General features: G+C 50.7%; 1 protein-coding gene across 2 annotated transcripts in view; it reads right to left on the reverse strand.

Annotated features, from left to right (window-relative positions):
- Positions 1–22,826, reverse strand: part of OTOF (otoferlin) — a 103,387-nt gene that overhangs the window by 30,612 nt on the left and 49,949 nt on the right. For both annotated transcript variants that reach the window (XM_038006674.2, XM_038006673.2), the window contains exons 6-11: positions 17,806–17,879; positions 16,317–16,443; positions 15,782–15,836; positions 8,651–8,782; positions 3,400–3,462; positions 2,930–3,014 (exon numbers count right to left, since the gene is read on the reverse strand). In XM_038006674.2, coding sequence (XP_037862602.2) covers positions 2,930–3,014; positions 3,400–3,462; positions 8,651–8,782; positions 15,782–15,836; positions 16,317–16,443; positions 17,806–17,879 — 536 coding nt within the window. The remainder of the gene's footprint in view (positions 1–2,929; positions 3,015–3,399; positions 3,463–8,650; positions 8,783–15,781; positions 15,837–16,316; positions 16,444–17,805; positions 17,880–22,826) is intronic.

Below are 22,826 nucleotides of genomic sequence, written 5' to 3' on the forward strand. Positions count from 1 at the left end.
GGTGGGTGGATGGATGGATACATGGATGGGTGGGTGGATCTGTCGACAGATGGGTGGATGGATTTGTAGATGGGTGGGTGAGTGGACGGATGGATACGGGGTAGATGTATAGAGGTGTGCATAGTTAGATGAATTGGGGACATTTAGAAAGGAAAGAGAGTAAGATTCAGGAGGAATGTAAAATCTGCCTTCAAATTTAAAGGCTAATTTTCTTTTTGTCCTGAAAGAGAGACCTGTGAAAGTGGGTGAAGGTTACAGGGCAACAGATTTTGAGATGACCCAAAGAAAGTGAAGATATCTAAAATAAGAGGTAGTGAGTGCCCCATTTCTGGGAGGACTAAGTAAGGTTAGATGACCAATCAGAGATGGTGCTGTGGGGGTCCCTACATCAGGTTAACACTTGACTGATGACTTCTGAGGCCCTTCTAGTCCTAATACTGTGTGATCTCAGGCTAGAGATACAAGGACCACATGAGACCCTGAGCTATATGCTTACCAGCCAGAAACATCATTTCACCTCCATTCAGCCTGGGGCTGACACCTGCCAGTCAAGGCTAGCCCAGCTGGGGAAGTTGCTGCATCCCAGACCTCCTTTTTGATCTATGAGGATGAATGTATGGCCCCAACTTCCTCTATGATCTATGAGGATGAGTGTACGGCTATGGCTCCACCTTCCTCTGTGATCTATGAGGATGAGTGTATGGCCCAGACTTCCTCTGTGATCTGTGAGGATGAGTGTATGGCCCATCCTCACTCCCAACAGAGAGTAGCAAAGAGTAAACAGTTTCCTGCTGTTGCATCTGGTGGTACAAATGACAAATGTGGTCCTGCCAGGGTGAGAAGAGTATCTCTCAGGAAACCCCTTCCAGTTCCAAGAGATATTGACACCACCCAAAGCTCCCCAGCAGCACCCAGGAGTGTCTCTGGGAGCATGCTGTCCAACAGTGCCCTGGCTGGAACCAAGGACTCATCAAGAAGCCCCGGCCAAACTGGAGACATCAGAGTAAAAACACTGGGTCTCAACTCTAGGACCCGTGTGACTTCAGGCTCTTCTGTCCCTGGGAGGGCACCAGGCTCAGGGCTGGATTCAGCAGGAGCAGCAAATCTCAAGGTGAGTTACCCGAGTGGAGACCTTGGCTTTGGTCTCACCCAGACCTGGGCCCACATCCTGTTTCTGTTCCTTATTCACAGTGTGGCCCTGGACCAGCACTTTAAGCCTGCTGAGCCTCAGTTTCCTTATGGTGAAATGGGAATGACGCCTACATGGGGTTGTGAGGGTGAGGCCTGCTGGGACAGTGAGCTTAGCCCAATGTCTGGCACTTACTGATGCCCTGGTGGTTTCCTCATCAGAACTTTACTACCCAGAAGCCCAGAGGTCCATATTAGACTAACCTCTGCCTTTTTCTCCACCCCCTGACTCTCTCTTGGCTCTTGGCCTCAGGCCCGCCAATGGTACCGGGACCACTGCTCAGCCCTGGGAGGAGCTCATCCTCAGGGATGCTAGTCATTCCACGCAAGTGGTCCACAGCTATGCATGCTTCCAGGGAAGCAACATGGCAGGAGGCCAACTCTTCCCTGCTCCCCACAGCACTGACAGTCAGCAGGGCTGCCCTCCGCTGAGGGCTGTGGCATGTGTGGGGTGGTGGTAAAGGTACTGGTCTGCGAGCTGGAGACAGGGGTGCTACTCCTAGATGGTGGACAAACCCCTTCAACACCCTGGTCTTCAGTTTTTCTTCACAGAGAGGCTGGACTAAATGTTTTTCAGGTCTTGGGCAGCTTGAGTGTTCTATGATCTTGTGATTTTTGTATGTATAATCTTGGTTTTGGACTTAGATTCCCTGGTCTGAGTCACAGTTGTAATGTGCGCCAGCGGACATCTCTTAGGTTGACCACAACTGATCACCAATTTGTTCAACTTACTAGTTTAGTGGTGTCTCCAAGCCCCTTCATTTCTCTTAGCCTCATTTATCTCATCTACAAAACGGGAAGAAACGCTGCTGCCTACATTACTGTTTTGTGAGAGTCAAATGTGACAATTGGGTGAAATTATGTTGTCATTGTCAAGGGGCCTAATGGGGTCATTACAGCACTCTGAGCAGTGCATTCACTTCAGGGACATGGGATGGCCCCTAACCTGCCCACGGGGTGAGCTGTCATCTGGCAGGCTGAGGCACTTCCTCTGCCTGGCCCACCTCACAAGCCCTCTGGGCCACCCATTGGGGTTCCCTTGCCAACCCCACTGGTGTTGGCCTACAAGACGCTATGGAGCCCACATGGCTGCCCAAGAGCCTGGGGCTCTTGTAAGAAGTGTTTTCAGAGACCAGAGTCCCTCAGGGGCCACCACACTACATCTGGATTGAGAGCATCACCGCGTTCAACTTGGATAGTGAGTTCAGCGAGGCTCTGGGGACACGCAGCCTGGCTTCACCCCCGACCAGCTGTGCAGCTGGGGCAAGCCCTGGCTCTGAGCCTCAACTGTAACAGGGGATGGCAGGGTCCTGTGAGGGGTGGAAGGGAGTTCCTTTCTGCCCAGGAGGCAGGAGTCTAGGTGCAGCCCCTCTGCAGGCTGTGACGGGTTTCCCTCACTGCATTCTCTACCACTACCCGTTAGCCTGCCTATGGCCAGTGATGCGCCAGCCTGCCATGCGCTCCTGAGCGTGCGATGGAGCTCCTTCCAGGCTCTGGGCGGAGTTACCGACCTAATTATGAATGAGAACCCACCAGACTGGGTGCGCAGTTGCTCACTGCATTTGTGTACAGACTGTGCGCGCCACTTCTCCGCAGGCCAGATGGCTGTGTGTACTAACAGTCGTCAGACTGTGGTCCTTGCCAGGCTTTTCCCAGGAACCGCCACAGCGGGAAGGGCCCTGTGCACTATGCTCCGTGAGCCGTGTACACCTCGACCAACTGGTCATGCGCAGGTACTCACCTGGCTGCGAGTACACGGTTCCCACGTCCATTTTGAAGGAGCCCACCAGGGTACCACTGCGTAGCAGGTTCTTGGAGTGAATCACCTTTCAGGCAGAACCACAGCCCACCCGTCAGGCCGGGCGAGGGTGAGGCCTTCCACGGGGCAGTGGTGGGACCTGAGCTTTATGATGAAGCGGGAGGGCATTTGGCAGAGTGGGGTGGCTTGCTGAGGCTCAGCATCAGCTCCTCCTGCCCACGCCAGCTTCTCGCTGGCCACCATGTACGGGCGAATACACTATTCAGAGGCACCGGATGAAAGGGAGTGGGTGGGGGCCAGAATCCAGCCTGTGCCCCACTTGCTCAGCCATGTGTCCAGGCATGGCACTGCCTCTTTATGACAGGTCTAGACAGAGGGGTCTCCTCTCAAGTGTGCACAAAAGTGCAGTTTGAGGGAGTGGTCCTGCCTGCCAGGGGCTGCTCCCCACTCACCGAAATCTTGATGATCTTGTCGAACATGACATCAGGAGAGACATGGAAGTCGAAGACGAAGTACTGGAGAGGGGAAGGATCCGGGCCTGCTGTCACTGTGGGCAGCAGCAACAGCCTAGGCAGTGCTGGGCCCCTCCCTCCTCGCAGTGCCTGTCTGCACCCCAGCCATTTGCCCGGAGCCCCAAAGTTCAGAGGAGCAGCAGAGGCAACTCGTCTGATCCTGATTGACCCTGGTGGCGGGTGGTAGGAAGCAGAGCCCCATCCCCTAGGTGGAGCTGGTGCTGGCTAGTGTGGGGTGGGGAAGGAACTGGGAACAGTAGGTGGAAGAGCCTATGCCCTTGTACTGTGCTCAGAAGAGGCACAGGGCCAGGGAGTGAGGAGACCTGGGTTCTAGTCCCCACTCTGCACCTTCCTAACTGTGTGGCCTTGAGCAACACATTCTCTGAACCTCAGTTTCTTGAGCTGTGAAATGGGAATAATGACACCCACCTCAGAGTCTTGTTATGAGGCTCTGATGAGACAATGTAACATAATTTACCAAATCTAAAGTGACTACTGGCTGTAAGATATACTACGGTTTAACAGGCCACATGGACATTGCCATGAAGCCACAAGGCTGCCTAGGAGACACATCCCAAATTCAGAGAGGTAAAGCTGTAAAATAACACAAGCCTCAGAGCAGATGAACCATGGTGTGCCAAAGCACTTAGTTGGCAGTCCACGTGAAATGCCATGGGCGTGCACTGTCCTTTGGTGCTGTGGGCTGCCATGCGCATTTGCAGTCCCCATCTCTTCCCCTGGCCTGGGTGTGCAGGCGCTGAGGATGAGGGTGTGGGGCAGTAAGTAGAGGGGCTGCATTGGTGAACTGTGGTGGGGGAGAAAGGAGAAGAAAGGAGAAATGTTTCCAACATGCTTAGGGTAAATGTTTGAAGAGAACGTGCTCCTGGCTGCTGGGGGCTGGCCCTTGAGCACTGAGGGTAAAGCTTCAGAGCCAGCCCCACCTGGCTGTTACTGCTGGGCCATTCACTTTCTTGCCTGAGCCTCAGTTTACCTATTATACTATGAATGTGGAGATATGATCCAGGGCTGTCGTGCTGAACTGCTCCAGGGGTGCCATTCACATGCGGTCTTCAAGGTGTGGTTGTGAAGTTGCAATGAGACAACCTGGTGAAATCTTTAACCCAGGTGTGCACCCACGGTAAGCACACGGTAAACAGGCTGTGCGCGACACTAACAGGCCTGGGGTGTGCTGGCCGGGGTTCTGAAGCTCTGGGGAGGCGGGTGGGGATGTGGATTTGGAAATCATCAGCACAAGATGGTAACTGACACCTTGGGGATGGAGGAGGTACCTGGGGAGAGCATGGGAGGGGAAGTAGGCCCAGGTCAGGGCTCCAAGAGGCCATGGCCTTTCAGCCAAGAAGTCAGGCCAGGGAGATGGAACTGGAGAGACAGGGGAAGCAGGAGAGTGGTGTGAGGGGCCCCCAAGAGGAGCAGTAGGCAGCGGGATGAAAGAAACTGGGTGATCAAGGGAGAGGAGGAAGACATGGACATTATATTCAGAAACAGCAAGGTCCTTGGTGACTTTGAGGAAAGCAGTGTCAATGACATCTAGAGGCAGAAACGCTGCAGAGATTGAGGAGTGACTGCGGGGAGGAAGTGAGGACAAGCCAAGTGGTCTGACTGTGGAGGGGAGGAGGGAAAAAGGAGGTCACTGGAGAGGTGTGTGGGAATGAGGAAAGGCCCAGAGAGAGGTGACAGACTCCTAGTTCCTGTCCTTGAGCACACATGGGTCTTCATGGTTGTACTTAGCATATGCTGCAGTAGAACACCTTACAGGCAAAGGAGAAGGGGCTGGAATAAAAACAAAGACAGAGCTGGGCTGTGCAATGCCAGGTTCTTTGAGCTGTAGAAAGAGAAGGATCCAAGGCAAAGGGGAGAGGTGGATTTTTGGCAGGAGGGAAGATGGCGGCACTCCCAAGATGCCCAGGGCAGGGCCTGATGCACACACAGGACACACAGAAAAGGAGCCTTAGTATGGTTTGTGAATGGCCAGCTTGTTCTGGAAGGGCAAAGGTTGTGAGCTTTCCTGCACACAGGTAGGCTCAGGGCCAGGCAGGGCGATCAGGCCAGGTGCCCACAGCTGTGCCAGCCCCAGGGGAGCGAGCTAGCTGAGCTAGGGCCAGAATCCCGAACTCTCTGAGCTGTCTGCAATCAAATTCCTGGTATTTCCTGAGCATATTTTCCTTTGGTAATAGCTTAGATACCTGCTAAGTCATGTTGATTGCTCCCACCTCCCTCTGTTGTTTTAATGGAGCCAAAGGAAGGTTCCTGCCGGCTCAGATAATTAGTCAGAAATAATACATTCCCACGACGAGGAGGATGTCCTTCATTGAAAAGGAATGTGGCATAGAAAGATAAGAAAAGGGAAAGAAAGCTTTGGGGCTGGCAAGGCTGATTTGGGGCTGGAAGGAATCATACCAAGATAGTTTAGAATGGTGGTCTCAACTGGGGGCGATTTCGGGGGACATTTGGCATGTCTGGAAACAGTCTTGGTTGCTGTAACTAAGGGGAGTTGTTATTGGCATCTACTGGGTAGAGGCCAGGGATGCTGCTCGCATCCTACACAGCACAGGACAATCCCACCACAATTATCCAGTCCAAGATATCCACAGTGCTGAGTTTGAGAAACCCTGGTTTAGAGGAAACAGAAACAAAATCAGAGCTATTTGGGTTTGTGAAAAAGAACAAAAATGTGATCAGAGACACATTTAAAATCGTCTGAAGATGAGCAGAATGAATAGTCTTAGAGGATATAAATAGGGAATTTAGAAAGATTCTAGGCTGAAACGAGGAAGGGACCTGTGCAGGGTGGAAACTGTGCCTCCTTCGTCTCAGCAGCCTCCATCTTGCCCCACGTGCCACCATCTGGCATGCGGCAGATGCTCCGTGGATGTTTGTGTCTTCCTTTGGGTGAGTGTTACTGAACCCCTCCGAGTACATGCCTGGCTCTGAACAAATACAGCGAGGCAGGAGATTGGGAGCCTCCAGTCCACCAGGAGGACAGAGACACAGAGGACCAACCTCAATTCTGGGACATTAACACTGCAGAGAAGGGGGAGTGCTGACCTCTGACCCAGACACAGGAGGCAAGGCTGCTCAGTAGTAAGAACATTTGCGCTGGGCCCTGCCAGGTGAGTGGAAAGTTTTCTAGAGGAGCCACGGAGTGGGGAGAGCAGCTCTGTGCCCTTGGGAAAGAGGAAGTAATTTGAATGAGACCCAAGGTGTGTGGGCCTGGTGGAGGGAGATCCCTTAAGTCAACAAAAGTGGCTTCACTGCTATCGAATAACCACAGGGGCCATGGGGACCTGTCTCCATGCCTGTTATGGGGACACAGATGCTTTTCTAGGCAGAGGCTTGTCCAGTCAGGATGTGTCCTAACGTAAGGCCAGAGATGTCAATCCTGAATGTCCTTGGGGCTGGAGGGGTCCTGAGCAGGTTGTCCAGCTCTGGGGGCATGTGGGAAAGCAGCTGGGAGAGCAGAGTTGATTTGTGGTCACAAAGGAGGGTTCGGCCAGGCCTGGGCTGAAGGGCAGAGGTGGGCCTGGGTTTTCTTCCTGCAGGTGCACAGTCCAAGGACTCTCAGAGCGGCCTGAGAAATGCCCTCCCCCAAGCTACAGGGGACACCTCAGTCCTCACCCACCTCAGGGTATGGGACTCAGCTGCCTTACTTGGGCCAGCCTGGCACCCCTCGCTGCCTGGAGCCACCAGGAGAAACAGACTGGGGAACCCTCCAGGAAAGGGATGGCAGAGCCCAGGCTAGTGGCTTCTGGGTTAGTCTGATGTGTGCTCAGGCATCTGGGAAAGGCCTGGGCATCCTGGTAAGAAAACATTTTAAATGGCCCATTTTCAAGACATGATAAGTCTAAGTACTGGCATCCAACTTGCGAATGTAACAAACCACATGGCTCATGCGCCTAGGCCACAATAAGTGAACAGAATGTAGAGGAGGGGTCAGCCCATGAAAGGGAAAAAAGTTTTGTTATTGGGAAATTGAAACTTAAATGGGGAAGGGGAGTGGGGTATAACCTTATAAGGGGGAAAATGAAGCTTAGGTGATGTCAGGAAAGATTGTAACCCCATAGTACTCGACCAATGGGGAACTGGGGGAGGGACATGCATGCTAGGAGATAAATTACACGTTGTGGCTGCCCCAGGTGTGCCTGCCTACCAGATACTCCATCTTTCAAGACCGTTATTAAAAGTCTCACTTTCGCTGTTCTTCATGCCTCTAAGTCCATTCTTTGGGTTTGGATGAGTGAGTGTATTTCTCACATCCCTCCCCAGAGCTGATTATGATGGGGTCCTGTTTGGAGCCTGGGAACCAAGGTGCCACATTTGTGATGGTGGCCAAAGCCCTGGGCTGGAAGCTGGGTGGGCAGCCGGGCCCCTGTTCCATCAGCAACACTCTCTGAGATTGTGGGCAAGGGCCTTCCATATGGATCCTCAGTGTCCTCCTCTGTACGATGGGGAGATTGGAGTAGAGGGTCTCTGAGCTCCCTCACCCTTGATGTGGCCTCAAATGGCTGGAAAGAATAGGAGTGGGTACCAAATGTTTTCTCTCTCACACCCCAAAGTCAAGGCCAGTGCTCCAGAGGGAAACCCGCAGAAGTTCAGGCAACCATGAAGGAGCCGAGCCAAGAGGGCAGAACCCCACCAGCACGCCAAGGGCGATGCTGGCACTGTGAGGTTGGACAAGGTCTGCCTTCAGAAATCTCACTGTCCCCTTGTGTAAAAGGGAATTGATAGTGACAACTTCGGATGATCCAGTTCAGAAGCAATTAGGAGCATGCCTGGCTGGTAGAAAGTGCTTACTAATAGTGCCAGTGCCGCCACGGGTTGGAATGAGGCAGCCCTGTCCTTGGGCTCTGGCCTGGAAAATAGTGGGGACCAGGCCTCCTGGGGAGTGGGGTGTGGGCAGTTCTTTCACAGGCACTGCTGGGGTCTGCACAGGGGCACCCAGGTGGTGCACACTTCAAAGACCAGTGTCAATCTGCGCTCTAGACTGGGGGGTTCAGAGGATTCAGAGGATGTGGCTCTGTCAGTGTCCTGGGAGTTGTAACAGGGTGGGTCACCCCTGCTGGTAGCCGTGTGTGCTCCTTGACTCCCAGCCACTCCTGTTTCTCCTGGGGAGGACTGGGGCCCACCCTCCTGCCACATTTACAGAGGCTCCTTTCGCCACAGGGCCACTGACCTCGTTGTAATAGGGGCAGTTAGTGGACTCCTTCATGGATGTGTACTTCTTGTCGTCGCCCACTTCCACGCACACCACGGGGTCCATGTTCAAGCCCACCAGCTGCCGGGCCTCGATCACCGTGATGCTGACCTATAGGCAGGAGAAGGGGAAGCCAGAAGAAAAGCTGCCTGAGCCTAGGAGCCTGGTCCCGCAAAGGTCTAGGGGCTGGGGGAGCAGAGTCAGAGTGAGGGCCCGGGAGCCAGCGCTGGCCTCCCGACTCCACTCTGACCACTGCCTCTCATCTGCTGGGTGATCCTGGGCTCCTTCTCCTTCCAAGCCTCAGTGTCTTCATTTATAGAGGAGTATGAGTTGGCTAACCTCTAAGTCAGTGTTCACTAGACTTAACTTGCTGGGCCAAAGGGAGGGAGAGGCATTAAAAACCCTGATGCCCAGGCCACCTCCAGACCAATCCAATCCAATCCCGGGGCATGCAGCTCAGGCATCTGTATTTTTATTTATTTTTAGTTTTAGTTTTTTGACAGAGTCTCACTCTGTTGCCCAGGCTGGAGTAGACTGGCACGATCGTGGCTCACTGCAACCTCTGCCTCCTGGGTTCAAGTGATTCTTCTGCCTCAGCCTCCTGAGTAGCTGGGATTACAGGCGTGCACCACTACACTGGGCTAATTTTTGTATTTTGTATACAGATGGGGTTTTGCCATGTTGGCCAGGCTGTTCTCAAACTCCTGGCCTCAAGCGATCTGTCTGCCTCGGCCTTCCAAAGTGCTGGATTATAGGCATGAGCCATTGTGCCCGGCCTGGCATCTGTATTTTTAAAGCTCCTAGGTGATGCCAAGTGCCCTGCATTCTTCCCTAGCGTAGATGTCTCTGCTTCAGAAAGAGCTGCCAAACCCGTGTCATAGGTTTCATGCACTCAGGAATAAAGCTTTTAAAGTCTTCATTAACTTGCATTTAATTTCCTGCTCCAGGAATTCTCATGTAAGCCTGCAAGCCTCTGATATGTCTTTGCGTTTCTGGAATTTGGCCCGCCCTTTCCACATTCCTGCCCCTTCTCCTTTTGCTGAATTTCTTTGTTTGAATGGCCAGTGTGGCTTTGGTGCCTGCCTGAGCCGCCTTTTTCAGCCTACTGATTTTATGTTGTATATGCACTCTGCTGTGTCCTTTACATGGCATCCAGCTCTCTGCAATCTTACTTATATCCTGGGAAGCCCTTTTTCAGTTGTTCAGTTGTTCATTCATGCAACAAATGTTTGCTGGAAACCTGCTGGAGCCAGGCACAGGTGGGATTGCAACAAATTCTTCCTTGTGGAGCTTACCACAAATGATTAATGGCTTTTTTTTTTTTCCCCCCCACAGTGAATCTCTCTCTGTCACTCAGGTTGGAGTGCAGTGGCATGATCTTGGCTCACTGCAGCTTCCACCTCCCGGGTTCACGCGATTCTTTTGTCCCAGCCTCCCAAGTGGCTGGGATTACAAGCACGTGCCACCCCGCCTGGCTAATTTTTCTATTTTTTTTTAGTAGAGATGGGGGTTTTACCATGTTGGCCAGGCTGGTCTTGAACTCCTGACCTCAGGCGATCTGCCTGCCTTGGCCTCACAAAGTGCTGGGATTACAGGCATGAGCCACTGTGCCCAGTCGATTGTTGGCTATTTAAGCTAAAAAGACATAAGGAGGGAGAGAGAGAGAGAGAGAGAGAGCCAGAGCACCGGTAATGTTTGACTTCACTACTTTTCCTGAATGCTCATTTTAAGCCACCAGGTCTCATTTGGATTTGGAGGTGTCAGTTCCTGTCAGGGTGGCCATGGTAAGATAGAGAGAGGCATGTACTGGGGGTTGCTGAACTTGGCATTGAACCCCAGACCTGAGATGTTGCCAGGTGTGAGGGCAAATGACCATATAGCCTTGTGTTATTCAGCTACGAGCAGAGATACCAACTACCCGTAAGGTTGTGTGCAGGTTAAATGAGATCATGTGTGTCAAAATGCATCCTCAATGGCAGAAAGCTCTATAAAATGTGAGTGACTCCAATAGAATCTCCCTTCAGCTAAGCAGTTGATCTCTCAAGTAGGTGAGGCTGTGCATGATACTTAGAATGGTTGATTCACTTGCCTCTCTCAAACGTGTGTTTTAACAGAAAAGTCTTTCCCCAGCTAGAATAAGTGTGGACTTCAGTACATTCTTCTTCTTTTTATTTTTTTGGAGACAGTCTCACTCTGTTGCCCAGGCTGGAGTGCAGTGGCACGATCTAGGCTCACTGAACCTCCACCTCCTGGGTTCAAGCTATTCTCCAGGCTCAGCCTCCCGAGTAACTGGGATTGTAGGTGCCTGCCACCGCACGGCGTACTTTTGGGGTTTCACTGTGTTGGCCGGGATGGTCTCAATCTATCCTCGTGATCCACCTGCCTCAGCCTCCCAAAGTGCTGGGATTACAGGCGTGAGCCACCGCGCCCAGCACATTTTTCTGAAGGCTGCTCTTCATGCCTGTCATCTTGGAGATTTCATGTTTTAGTTGTGCTTTGATGCAACTTCTAAACACAACTTTACTCAAGAGAATTATCTTCCCGTGGCCAGGCGCGGTGGCTCAAGCCTGTAATCCCAGCACTTTGAGAGGCCGAGACGGGCGGATCACGAGGTCAGGAGATCGAGACCATCCTGGCTAACACGGTGAAACCCCGTCTCTACTAAAAAAAAAATACAAAAAACTAGCCGGGCGCGGTGGCGGGCGCCTGTAGTCCCAACTACTCGGGAGGCTGAGGCAGGAGAATGGCGTGAACCCGGGAGGCGGAGCTTGCAGTGAGCTGAGATCCGGCCACTGCACTCCAGCCTGGGCACAGAGCAAGACTCCATCTCAAAAAAAAAAAAAAGAGAATTATCTTCCCTTTTCATGAAAAAGAATAACCACTAAAATGATCATCCAGTATCCATCAAAGTCTGAAACATATCCTGAGGGCAACAAAAAATCTACACGTCGGAAGTAATCAGGTTAAGGAAATAGAAATTCCGATATTAATGAGAACATTGTCAGGAAATGGGATATTTACAAATGAAGTGACACTTGAACTAGGAAGCAAACATTTCTGTTTCGAACGTGAAGTGCCAAAGGGACAGAAGTAAAAGCTTAGAATCTGGAGTTTCACAGAAGTTCAATATTCACCACTCCTTCAGGGAGATAAAAAGGAAATAGGACTAATTAACTTAGCTCTGAGAAGTTTACTGTGAAGAGAGCAAACAGACACTAGAAGTCCTCCTTTGCACAATAGTTATAGAGTTTTAACTTCCACGAACACTTTTTTGCCAAAGATTTTAAAAAACCCCATGAATTTTTCCGCAACTCATGCCCCCACCAACAATAAAAAAGGCTTTCTATAACTCAAGACTGGGAAGCAGACAGACGTAGTTTTGGCATCTGCCGAAGATAAGCCAGTGGCAAGTCTCCTTCCCACTGCCAAGAGAATGGTTAAGTTTTATGTTTTCCATCTCGAGGCATGGCCATAGGACAGGCTACTTGTCCCTGTCCCCCATTTCAGGACTCATACATATCTCCCTCCCTCCATGGAGCAGAGCCAGTGAAGGTGACAACCTGGACAGAAGCTCTGGCAGTAGAGGCGGAGGGTGGAGGGGGAGGTGGGCAGAAACTTGAAGGAGCAATGGAGGGAAGAGAAGCTCCAGAGGGTGCTCATTGCTGGTTGACGGGCAGCCCTGAGAGGAAGCTGAGGGCGCTGAGAAAGACCACCACGTGCATGGTGTTGGGGGAAGGGGAATGCCATTACTGCTGCCTCCCACCCCGCCTGGGGCTCTAGGAAGGGGAAATGATGCTTTTGAAATAAAAAATAAAAAACAGCTGGTCATTCTCCAGGGTTCTGGGGGAGGGGCTTGGCCATCCTTCTCACCAGTCATCAGCAGAGGACTCTATTTTCCCAGAGTGGAAGATGAAGAGGCAAATGGAGCCACAGCTGGGACCAACTGACCAGCTGACTATTCCACCATCTCCTTTCAAGATAAGGGACATACTCCCCAGTGGCTTGATGAAAGTGATCACAAGGAATAATGCTGAGTGGTAAATCTATACCCCTGTCCTGGGGAAACCCAAGAGTAACGATGCTTTGTGGCCTGCTTCCTAGGGACCTGATCCAGCTTCAAGAACATCCGCCGGGAGCTAGAGATGAGAGTTGGTGTGCCCTTTAGTACTGCCCTTCTGCAACATCCATTACCTACTCCCCACTTTTCCAGGTGGCAGAGATGTGACATGATCAGATTTGCATTTTCAGAAGATTGCTCCAGTGCTGGCATAGAGGTTGGAGGGGAGGAGGCAATATGGGGGCAGAGAGACCAGGTAGAAAGTGGGTATAAGCATGCAATTGAGGTTGGGGACCTCAGGTCAGCGGCAGGGGCATGAAATGGAGGTGAAAACTGGAGAGATGTTGGGTGACAATGTATTAAGTCTTGATGCCAGGAAGAGAGGGTAATGAAGAGACTCAAGACCCCTTGACCCACCAAGAACATGTCTGCCAAGTGCCAAGCATTGCTCACTCTGGTGGGGAAACTGCACATTCACAGGGGATGACTGTGGTTTCTTGCCTTGGAGATGACAATAATCAGGAAAGAGTTTACATGTGACATGCGTTCTAAATGGAAGAAACAAGGAGCATGGGAATGCCACGGTCCTTTTATCTCCAGGCTTCTTTCAGTGCCATAACCTTTAGAATGGTCCTGAACCCTCACAACCCTTCCTGGAGCTGAGTTCAGCTAAGTCTCCCCTCCTCTCACCAATGAGATGTCCTTCCTGAGGTCTTTATAACTCATCAAACCCAAAGTCTCCAAGAGACTGAAGTTGCATCTGGTTTTATTGCTTTTTATTATTTATTTATAATTTTCTTTTGAGACAGGCAGGGTCTCCCTCTGTCACCTAGGCTGGAGTACAGTGGTGCAGTCTTGACTCACTGCAACCTCCACCTCCCGGGTTCAAGCAATTCTCCTGCCTCAGCCTCCCAAGTAGCTGAGATTACAGGTATGCGCCATCATGACTGGCTAATTTTTGTATTTTTAGTAGAGACGGGGTTTCACCATGTTGGCCAGACTGGTCTTGAACTCCTGGCCTCATGCAATCCACCCGTCTCGCCCTCTAAAAGTGCTGGGATTACAGGCATGAACCACCGCGCCCGGCCTGGTTTTACTGCATTATACATTGTATGTATTGGAAGTGAAAATAATTTCACATTTGCATCCTCATAGCTCTCTCTCAAACGTTTGCAAGGTGAGCTGTGAATGAACTTGTCAGGAAACACTGTGCCACCAGGTTAAATACAACTGTTTTGTTCAGTTCAGTTTAAAAAGTCTTTGGAGGGGACAATGTTTGGTTCAGTTAATAAAAATCTCTGGTGGGAAGCAGTTTGAAAAGATTTGGAAAACAAGCACTAAGTAGCAAGATGAAGATGAACCAGGTACCCGAAGGGAGCAGCTGTCTAGAAGGCTTGATATAGAGAAGTCAATTGTTCTGATGGCTGTGGCCAGATACCCCTGGCCTTGAACCCTGGCTCTAGCCTTGGCTAAATGTGGCAAGGACCTGGGACAAGCTCCTGACCTTCCTGGGGGCTCACTTTCTTACCTATAAAATGCAGTAACACGTATATTTGGGTGGTTGAAGAATTATATTAACTTCAATGGAAACACATTTATGGCTCCTAGCACAGTGCCTGGCATAGCATAAACCTTCAAAAAGAAGTTTCATGAACAATAATGACTGTATTTTTGATGTGCCCTTACCTCTCAGGCCAGTGACATCATCTCTGAGTTAGGGTCTTTGTTCTTTGGAAATTTCCTGTTCTCGGCACACAGAGAAACAAAACCCTGAACATAATCCCTTGGAAAAGCCTTTGGAAGTCTCAGGACACTTTGTGTTTTGGGTTTTGGCAGAGGTGAGGGGGCCAGAATTCTCAAACCTCTAAGGAACCCAATGGCTTAAAGTTGTTTAAAACCATTGGGGCAGGTTCACTTGACATTGCCTGTGGCTGTTTTTCAGGCACCTGGGAAGACAGGTGCTGAGGAGGTGGAAACTAACTAAAACAAAGATGAAGGGAGATGAGGTATATTCTGGAGAAAACATGGCCAGATGTATCTTTTACATAGAAAAGTGCCGTCTTATCCTTTCCTTCATCACCTGAGTGAGGGGAGGTGGGGTTCTCTGTAAAGAAGGGTTGGTATGCATGGGGTCTGGGAACTAGGTATCAAAGATAAAGCTCTACCCTGGTAGACGGGACTTAATCAGATTCTGGGGCCTGGTGCTGATACCCAGACAGAGCATATCCAGGACAGAAGTGCAGTGGCAGCTAGGTGAGATCTCTTGCAAGCCCTGTCCCCTCTGAGCAGCCAGCATTCTCACTCAATGCTAGCAATGCCCAGCAGTCTTCTGATTTATAGCTGAGTCTTGTTAGCCTCCAAGGGAGGGTCTGGAGCAATGGAGGGTCCCTGGGCCTTTCCTGAGAGATGGTGTCCCAGCAGCCACCAGACATGCTCGTCACCTGTCCTGCCTGCACTGTTGGCCACATTCACATTCTCACAGCTAGCTGTCAACCTCTCTTTGTCTCAGTCTTTTGTCTCTAGTCTTAGAAGCACACAAATAAAAAAGTTGTGTTAATCTCATAAAATACAGAGAAGCAAAAAGAAGAACAAAAAATCACTCACATTCTCCCCATCCAGAGATAACCAGAATCGACATTACTTCCAGCAATCAAATAATACAAAACAACAATTTAAAAATCATTCCAGGAAAACTTTCTTCCAAGGCCCTTATTTTAACAGTTTGAATACTTTCTTTGTAATTCTCCTTGGTCTCTTTATGGTTTTTCTAGGTGCTTCTCACTTTATGAAGTCCAATGCTGAACATGAAATACTGGAAGGGCTTTGATTAGCATAGGCAGAGTTCTCAAGCTTTTCTTTGGGTTTGTATCTCTCTACTGATGGTATTTCTAGGAATGCCTCCCAGGAACAAGCTTACTTTGGAAACATATTCAGCTTGTGGTTCTCTATGACCCCTGGATCCATGCCTCAATATATTGGATAATGCACATCCAGCTAGAATCCCCCACTAAAGCAGAGTCTGAAAGACATGAGGCCTCCAGGTGCCCACCTACCTGGTAATCCATGGGCCGCCCAGCACTTGGCTCCATCTTAATGTCTGGCTTAGATCTGAGGAACAGAATGTATCATCAGGCCTGGTGTATGGGGACTGCTTGTGGGGGAGGAGGGCATGGGCAGTGGTTAGACCTGGGAGTGGGCAGAGGTCAGAATTGTGGTCTTTAAACACTCAAGCACTGCCAAGAATAGTGGAGATTAGTTGCCTTCAGAGGCCTCGACACAGAGAACTAATCAAAGGCAGAAGTAACAGGGAGACAGACATGGGGTCAATAGCTTCAAATATGGGGTGGGCAGGTCTGTGGCTTCCTTGGGCTGGGAGGTATTCAAAGACCTGAGAAATGGCCTGCTGTGCTCTGCTTTTGCAGGGAGAGAGGTGAGAGAAACACCCAAGAAAAAGCAGAAAAGGGTAAGATTAGGTTAGGAAGAAGCTGTCCATGGGCCCTGATTCTTCCCTACCCAAATTTCAATCATAGCAAGGTCCTACCTGACAGGGTGGGGGCAGTTGGGGTTGTGGGGCTCCCATCCACTCACCGCTTGTTGGAGACATTAGTGGTGAGAGCTGTGACTGAGGCTAGAGACACCGAGTCGGGATCCAGTCCATCCCCTAGCCGAATGGCCAGATGGTCAAGGTCTTCCATCTCCAGCACTGCTGGTTCATCTGGGGAAGATGAAAGACTGGTTAGGTGGGCTGACTGATGGTGAGATAGTGACTGTTTCTCCTTTTACTCTGGCATCCAGAAAGCTGAGAGTTAAATTCGAGGTTTACTTAGTTGCTACTGCTTAGAATGTTATGGCCTGAATAACTGCAATGTTTTTCTACCTAATCCCAATCTTGGATTTGAACGGATATTATGTCTGGTCTTGCCTTTTTATTTTAATTGAATGCTCTTTTATTGCATTGTACTTACTTAGGCACTGAATATCCCTTGTGGATGAAGGTAGAGAATAAAGAATCCATACTTTTGCACCTCTCAATAAATAGCTACCATTTATTGGGTGGATACTCTGTTCCAGGCACAACACCAGGACTTTACATGAGTATCTCTAGTCCTCAGAAGTGTGCCCTGCCAAGATGGGCACTATTCTCATGTCACAGGTACGGAAACGAAGGCTTAGGAAGTAACTTATCCATATCAAATAGCTGATGGAGTTCAGAACCGAATGCACTGGTATTCATCTAATGAGACGCAGACGTGTAGATTCCGAAAAGCCACCCAAGGATACTCGGTTTGGTCCTCAGCCAGCAGCTGTACTCTCTCCATTTAAGAAGGTGAAGGGCACGGCTGGTATTGGCATGGGGGCAAGAGGGTGGGGGAGAGAGCCTGAGGGCCATTGGGCCACAGGATGCTGGGGGAGGGCAGCCGGGAGCCCCGATGGTGGGCCCGTGATGGAGAAGATGGTCCCCTCCCAGCTCCCGTGTCCTCTCCATTTCTCCCCTTGTCTTCCTCCAGGCCTCCCTGCCTGTCTTCCCCTCTCCAGCCGCCGCTCTGAGAGGGCCCAGTGCCACCTGCTGCTCCAGCCTCCCAGGCTCGGCCCTGCCGCGCCCTCCAGCGCCCCCAGGACCTCCCCTAAGGCCAGGCTGCAGCCTGATGAGAGCGCGCTGGGGAGGCCTGCCGCCAACCCTGCACTAGTGGGACGCCGGTTTCCTCCCAGAAATAGGGAGTTGGCCAAACAGCGTTTCTTGATGGATATTCTCTGCTCTAATTAAAACTCTGGGCTTCTGTGTGAACAAGAAAGAACGGGGAGCAACGAGGGCGGGAGGAGCTTTGTAACCAGGCCCAGCCGACAGAGGGCGCGGCCCGTTTCCCTCCCTCGGCCCCAGGGCGTCCCCTTCCTAGAGGGCCTCGCCTCACTGGGCGGGGCCTGGCCCTGGGTCAGCCAATGAGAGTCCAGGCCCCTCCCAGATGGCTCTGGACGACCAATCCCAGGAGGACCTTTTGGCAGCTGGGCAGGGGCTAGCAAGCGGCGGGAGGGCGCCGCGAGGCGCGGGGCTGACGCGAAGACGCGGCGCCTGTCCTACCTGGTCTTTGGGGCTCCTCCTTGTGGGACCGGTTTTTGCCGAGCTTCATGGCGGAGAACACACTCCTCCCGGCTCTGTGAGGGGGCCGCCAGAATGAGGTGCAGGGAGAGGGACGCGTGGAGGAAAACACACAAACACAGAAGAGCCAAACATGAGAGAACATATCAGAGAAGGGAGATGGACCCGGCCCCTCACCTACTGGTCCCGAAATAGTTCGGGATCTGTCTTCCCAAATTGGGAGCCATGAGGGGGAATGAGGGCAGAGAGAGACCCCTCCACTTCCCCCTTTGCCATCCTTTCACACACGGAGGAGAGGGATGGGGTCCCCAGCAAGCAGGGAACGTGGCCTTGAGCCGGGAAGAGCCGTTTTAACTGGAGCTCCTCTGGGTCTTGGTCTTTTCAGTCTGATCCCAGCCCCTCAGTCTAGTCTCCTCAGAGCTCCGAGCCCTGCCAATGTCCCCACGCTCATCTTCCCTGGCTCAGCTGGTTGGAGAGAAAGCCCGAGGACCGGAGACAGAGCATCTGAACAGTGGGGCAGGGACCAGAGAGGACTCAGGGACAGAGGCCGATGAGGAGATGGGAGATGTGGTTGAAACGAGCTGTTCAGTTCTCAGATGGCCTCGGTGCTCAAAGCCTGACTTGCCTTTCTCCAACCTCTCCGTGTTCTGGGATGTTCCTTGGTCCCCATGAAAAAGGGGGAGATAGGCCCTTTCCCATCTATCTTCGGTCTTGGCTTTTGCCCCTTCTACCTGTCCCCTCTCACTGCCGAATTCTCCTTTCCCCCAACCCCAGGAACTTATGGCAGGCTCCATAGTTCCTACCTCTTCCTCTGGCTTGCTGTGGCTTTGTGCCCCCAGGCGAAGGGCCTTGCAGTCGGGGGAGCTGAGGAAAAGGGGCAGGGGTCCTCACTGCCCTTCAGTGATGTCCCTGCAGCAGAGCCTGTGGTTCCTGGCGCCAGGAAGCACCAGGAGCAGGATCAGCAGGGGGTAAAGTGCAGTGTTCCATTACCCCATCCATATTGCATGAGTGGATACCTGACTCCCTCCACTTCCCATTCTCCCTCCTCCTGGGTGTGGCCCTATCATCCTGCAGGCCAGGTGGGGCCAGGTGCAGGCTCCAACCTGGAGTTCACTTACGGCAGAGTCCACCCTTTTTGGGTCACACATCTCCCTGTGGAGGCTTGACTATGGTTTCTAAGACCCCAGATCCTTGTTCTTTATGCTGGGCAATGGGAGATTGGGGAAAACCTTTCTGTCCTCAGGCAGATGACCTAGAAACCTCAAGCCCCTCTCCTCAGGATGGTGGAGCCAATCTTATTCCCCAAACCTGGCCCTATCCCAACCCCAGGCCCTTTCTTTACTGTTCATATTCAAGACAAAGCACGTTCATATCCCAGTGAGGGAGCAATTGAGAATCACCCTTTTCACGTGGCAGCAGCTCACAATCTAGAGAACATTAGCATGTTCTTGAATTCCTAAAAAGGAATGGAAGAAGGCTGATGTGTCTGCACTCTTCAGTAGCATACCGTCTGCAATACGACAATGGGAAGAAAGGGAAAGAAAGAGGCTCTAAAATCAAAGCTGATGCCTTCGGAATTATTTTTAAAATCTTCCTCCCTTCTGATGGGGGGAGTTGAGTTATACACACACACACACACACACACACACACACACACACACACACACACAATGGCCAAAAACAGACTACAGGGGGCCAAAGGCCTTTCCAGATATCTGCAATGTCTGCAGATGTCTGCTCATCTCATCTTCCTGCAATCCTCTGAGGGCCACATGCTTCTCCTCATTCAACCAATAAAAAGACTGAGGCTCAGAGAGGTGAAAATAATCACAAGGTTACATGGTGAGTGGCAGAACTGGGATTGAAACAGAAAGCTCCTGTGTTGTAGGCCAGGAATATTTTCACTGCATCTCAGGTCCTTTGCCTCGATGCCATAGGACTGCACTTTTCCATGGGCATGAATCCCATCCCATCCTGACCATTTGGGATTTTAGTTAAAAGGCCCCAGGGCTGGCATCCGTAGATACAGGTATGGTCTGTGTGCCAGCATAGTTTACAGATCAGGATGCTGTCATCTGTGGCATCTCATGGATCATACCCATGTTTACAAAGAAGGGGCTCATTCAAAAAGAACCTGAACACCCACACATTTGGGAAGGGGCAGCTGTGCATGTTAAATTGCTGGTGACATAACACTGAACAGAACAATGAACCCACCAGAAGTAATCGTGTGATGGTGGGGAAAGGACCATCCTGGCTGGCTTGCCCTGAAGCATCCTGTGGGATTTCTCCCCACCTGGTGGCCCCAAGGGCAGGAGTGCTGGCTGTCCTGACCCCTGCCACAGGCCCAGTCTCAGAAGTGTGGTTTCTGTGGGCCTCCTCGCGGGTCACTTCCTGTCTCAGGGCTTGGGATTCCTTTCTGCCCAGGCTTGCTGCTCAACTGTCTCTCTCCTGAATTACCCAGGAGTCTCCTGCAGGGCTCAGCGTTTGACTTTGTACTGTTACTTATTGGCCATTCCTGGGCTGTGTTATTCTTGGAGTCCCTGGCCCTTCCTCATGTGTGACCTACATAGTTACCCTTTGCCATTTTAGCCTGCTCCAGCCACAGACTTCCCTCTCCGCTTCCCCTTCCCCACTTCCCCAGAGGGGAAGTGCTCTGAGATGGCAGGTCAGAAGCAGGCCCTGCCTAGAGAAGCCGGCTGCACAGCCTGCTGGGATGGGATCTGGCCCTGCTGCCTGAGGCCCAGGGGGAGTGCAAGGTAGCAAGAAATGGTGGCTTTCAGAGGCTGGTCCCATGGACTCACCCGGGTGGAAAAGGACCTGAGGCATCCCTGGGGCACTTATGGCCCTTGAATTTGAAGGTCACTTTATTCCTTAACACAAACAGATTTGAAAGAAATGATTGAGGCTTTAAAAAACTATACTTGTCCTGGTCTGGTGCGGTGGCTCACGCCTATAATCCCCGCACTTTGGGAGGCCGAGGCAGGTGGATCACTTGAGGTCAGGAGTTTGAGACTAGCCATGGTCAACATGGTGAAACCCCGTCTCTACTAAAATTAGCTGGGCGTGGTGGTGCATGCCTGTATTCCCAGTTACTCGGGAGGCTGAGGCAGGAGAATCGCTTGAACCCAGGAGGCGGAGGTTGCAGTGTGCCAAGATCGCACCACTGCACTCCAGCCTGGGCGACAGAGTGAGAGTCTGTCTCAAACAAACACACAAACGAAAACTATACTTGTCCAACTATCTCTACTACACCTTGAAGCAATTCAAAGGAGAAATCTGTCCCTTCCAACTCTGCAAAATTTTAGCCCTCTGAAGTGGTAGTACTGGTAGCACTCCTGTGTGCCTGGGAATATCTCAAAAGGATATTGTCTTTGTCCCTTTGTTAAAAATGCAGAAATGTGTAGTGAAGGATGTAATTTCCAGAATTCTTACTACAGGCTCTGTACCTCTGATTGTCCTAGACTTGCTCTTCAGTGAATCTGAATTGTGATCAGTACAGCACGATGTCATCAGTGCCACCGCCCTTTGTAATTTTCTGATCAGTAACACATCAGAAGTTTACTATGGAAAAGGTCTTTTCTGCCTGATTGTAGCACCAGTTCCTGGAAAGCAGTATGCCTGCTTCTTTTGGCAAACTGTAAAGGAGAGTTTTGAAATAAATGCCAACTTAATCAGGGAATTTTGAAGATTATCTATTTGTTTGAAACACTTAGATTTCAAAAAATCTAATTTGCTGATGAGGTGTCTGTTGTCCTGGCCTTTTACTGTTTTCAAAATAAAATTCTGCATTTGGTCTAGTTGAGTTCTACAATTACCAAAAATAGGATATGGTGAGAAACAGACAAAGAAAACAAGCCAATAATCAACTCAGTGAAAACTCACTTTACAACCAAATGGCTCCTTATTCTTGGGGGCATTAAAGCTTGAGAAGCAAGAGCCAAGGGGAGGCCAGTATCCCAGGACCCTCTGAGGATTTAGAATTTGTTTGAGTTTCCTGTGGCTGCATTTACCATGGTCAGAAGGAAGTGCACCTACAATCTAGACTGGTATCTCTCTCTAGAGGAAAAATGCTAAAATTAGGTCACTTATTGTAAACCATAAATCTGATGATTTCTCCACTCATTTTATGGCCCAGATTTAGAAGCATGTTGCTTGGCTGTGTGGTGCACAAGGGTTCTAGGAAGAGCTTAGTATTTATAATGACTTGGGGACATTCACCAGACTAAATTTAGTGACCCGAGTGTTTCATTAATTCAGTCTCTGGGTTATTCTGAAAGTTAATAGAGACCTGACCCGAAATAAGCTACAGGTTGAGTCCATTCACTGCCCAGGGCTTCTGCCCCATGACTGGTTTCAACTGGAACTTCTAGGCTCATTAGCTCAGGCCTCAGGTAATCAATCAGGATAAAGACTCCTATCTATGAGAAATAGGGTCTGTGGTCCTTCTTTGCATTGCTCAAATAGCCCAGTTTTCAAAACCTGAGAGCATGTCATCCAAGCACCCCTAAATGGGTTTATTTTAAAAATTTTCCATGCTCCAAGACACGGAATTTCAAAATTTCAGTCTTTACAGGTGTCTTTGAAAGTGGGTTGAATTTCAGTTCGTTTTTGAAGAGCTTCCCATAGGTGGGCAGGATAGGCTGATCCTTTACACAAGAACCACCCTGTCTCCAAACTGGCCCCTTTGCACACATGCCCACGTTGTACCAGAAGGCTTGGGGTGCCCACACACTCTTGTCCTGACTGCGGGATTGTCAGGGAAGCTGTCTCTTCATTTCTTGCTGGTGGCCCAGCCCTTTGCAAGGCTCAAGCAAGCAGCATCATGGAAGATGATGGGTGATTTCCCATCTCCCCAAACCAGTCTATCCCAGAATGTCACACAATATGAGTTACTTTGCGGGTTGAATCTTGTTTCTCTACTTCAACTTAAATCTATTTCCATTTATCTCTTCTCCGTGGAGATAGATACCAACCAGCTTTGCCACACATTAACATTTCAG

The sequence above is a fragment of the Chlorocebus sabaeus genome, chromosome 14 (genome assembly GCF_047675955.1).
Source record: "Chlorocebus sabaeus isolate Y175 chromosome 14, mChlSab1.0.hap1, whole genome shotgun sequence".
Taxonomy (NCBI): domain Eukaryota; kingdom Metazoa; phylum Chordata; class Mammalia; order Primates; family Cercopithecidae; genus Chlorocebus; species Chlorocebus sabaeus.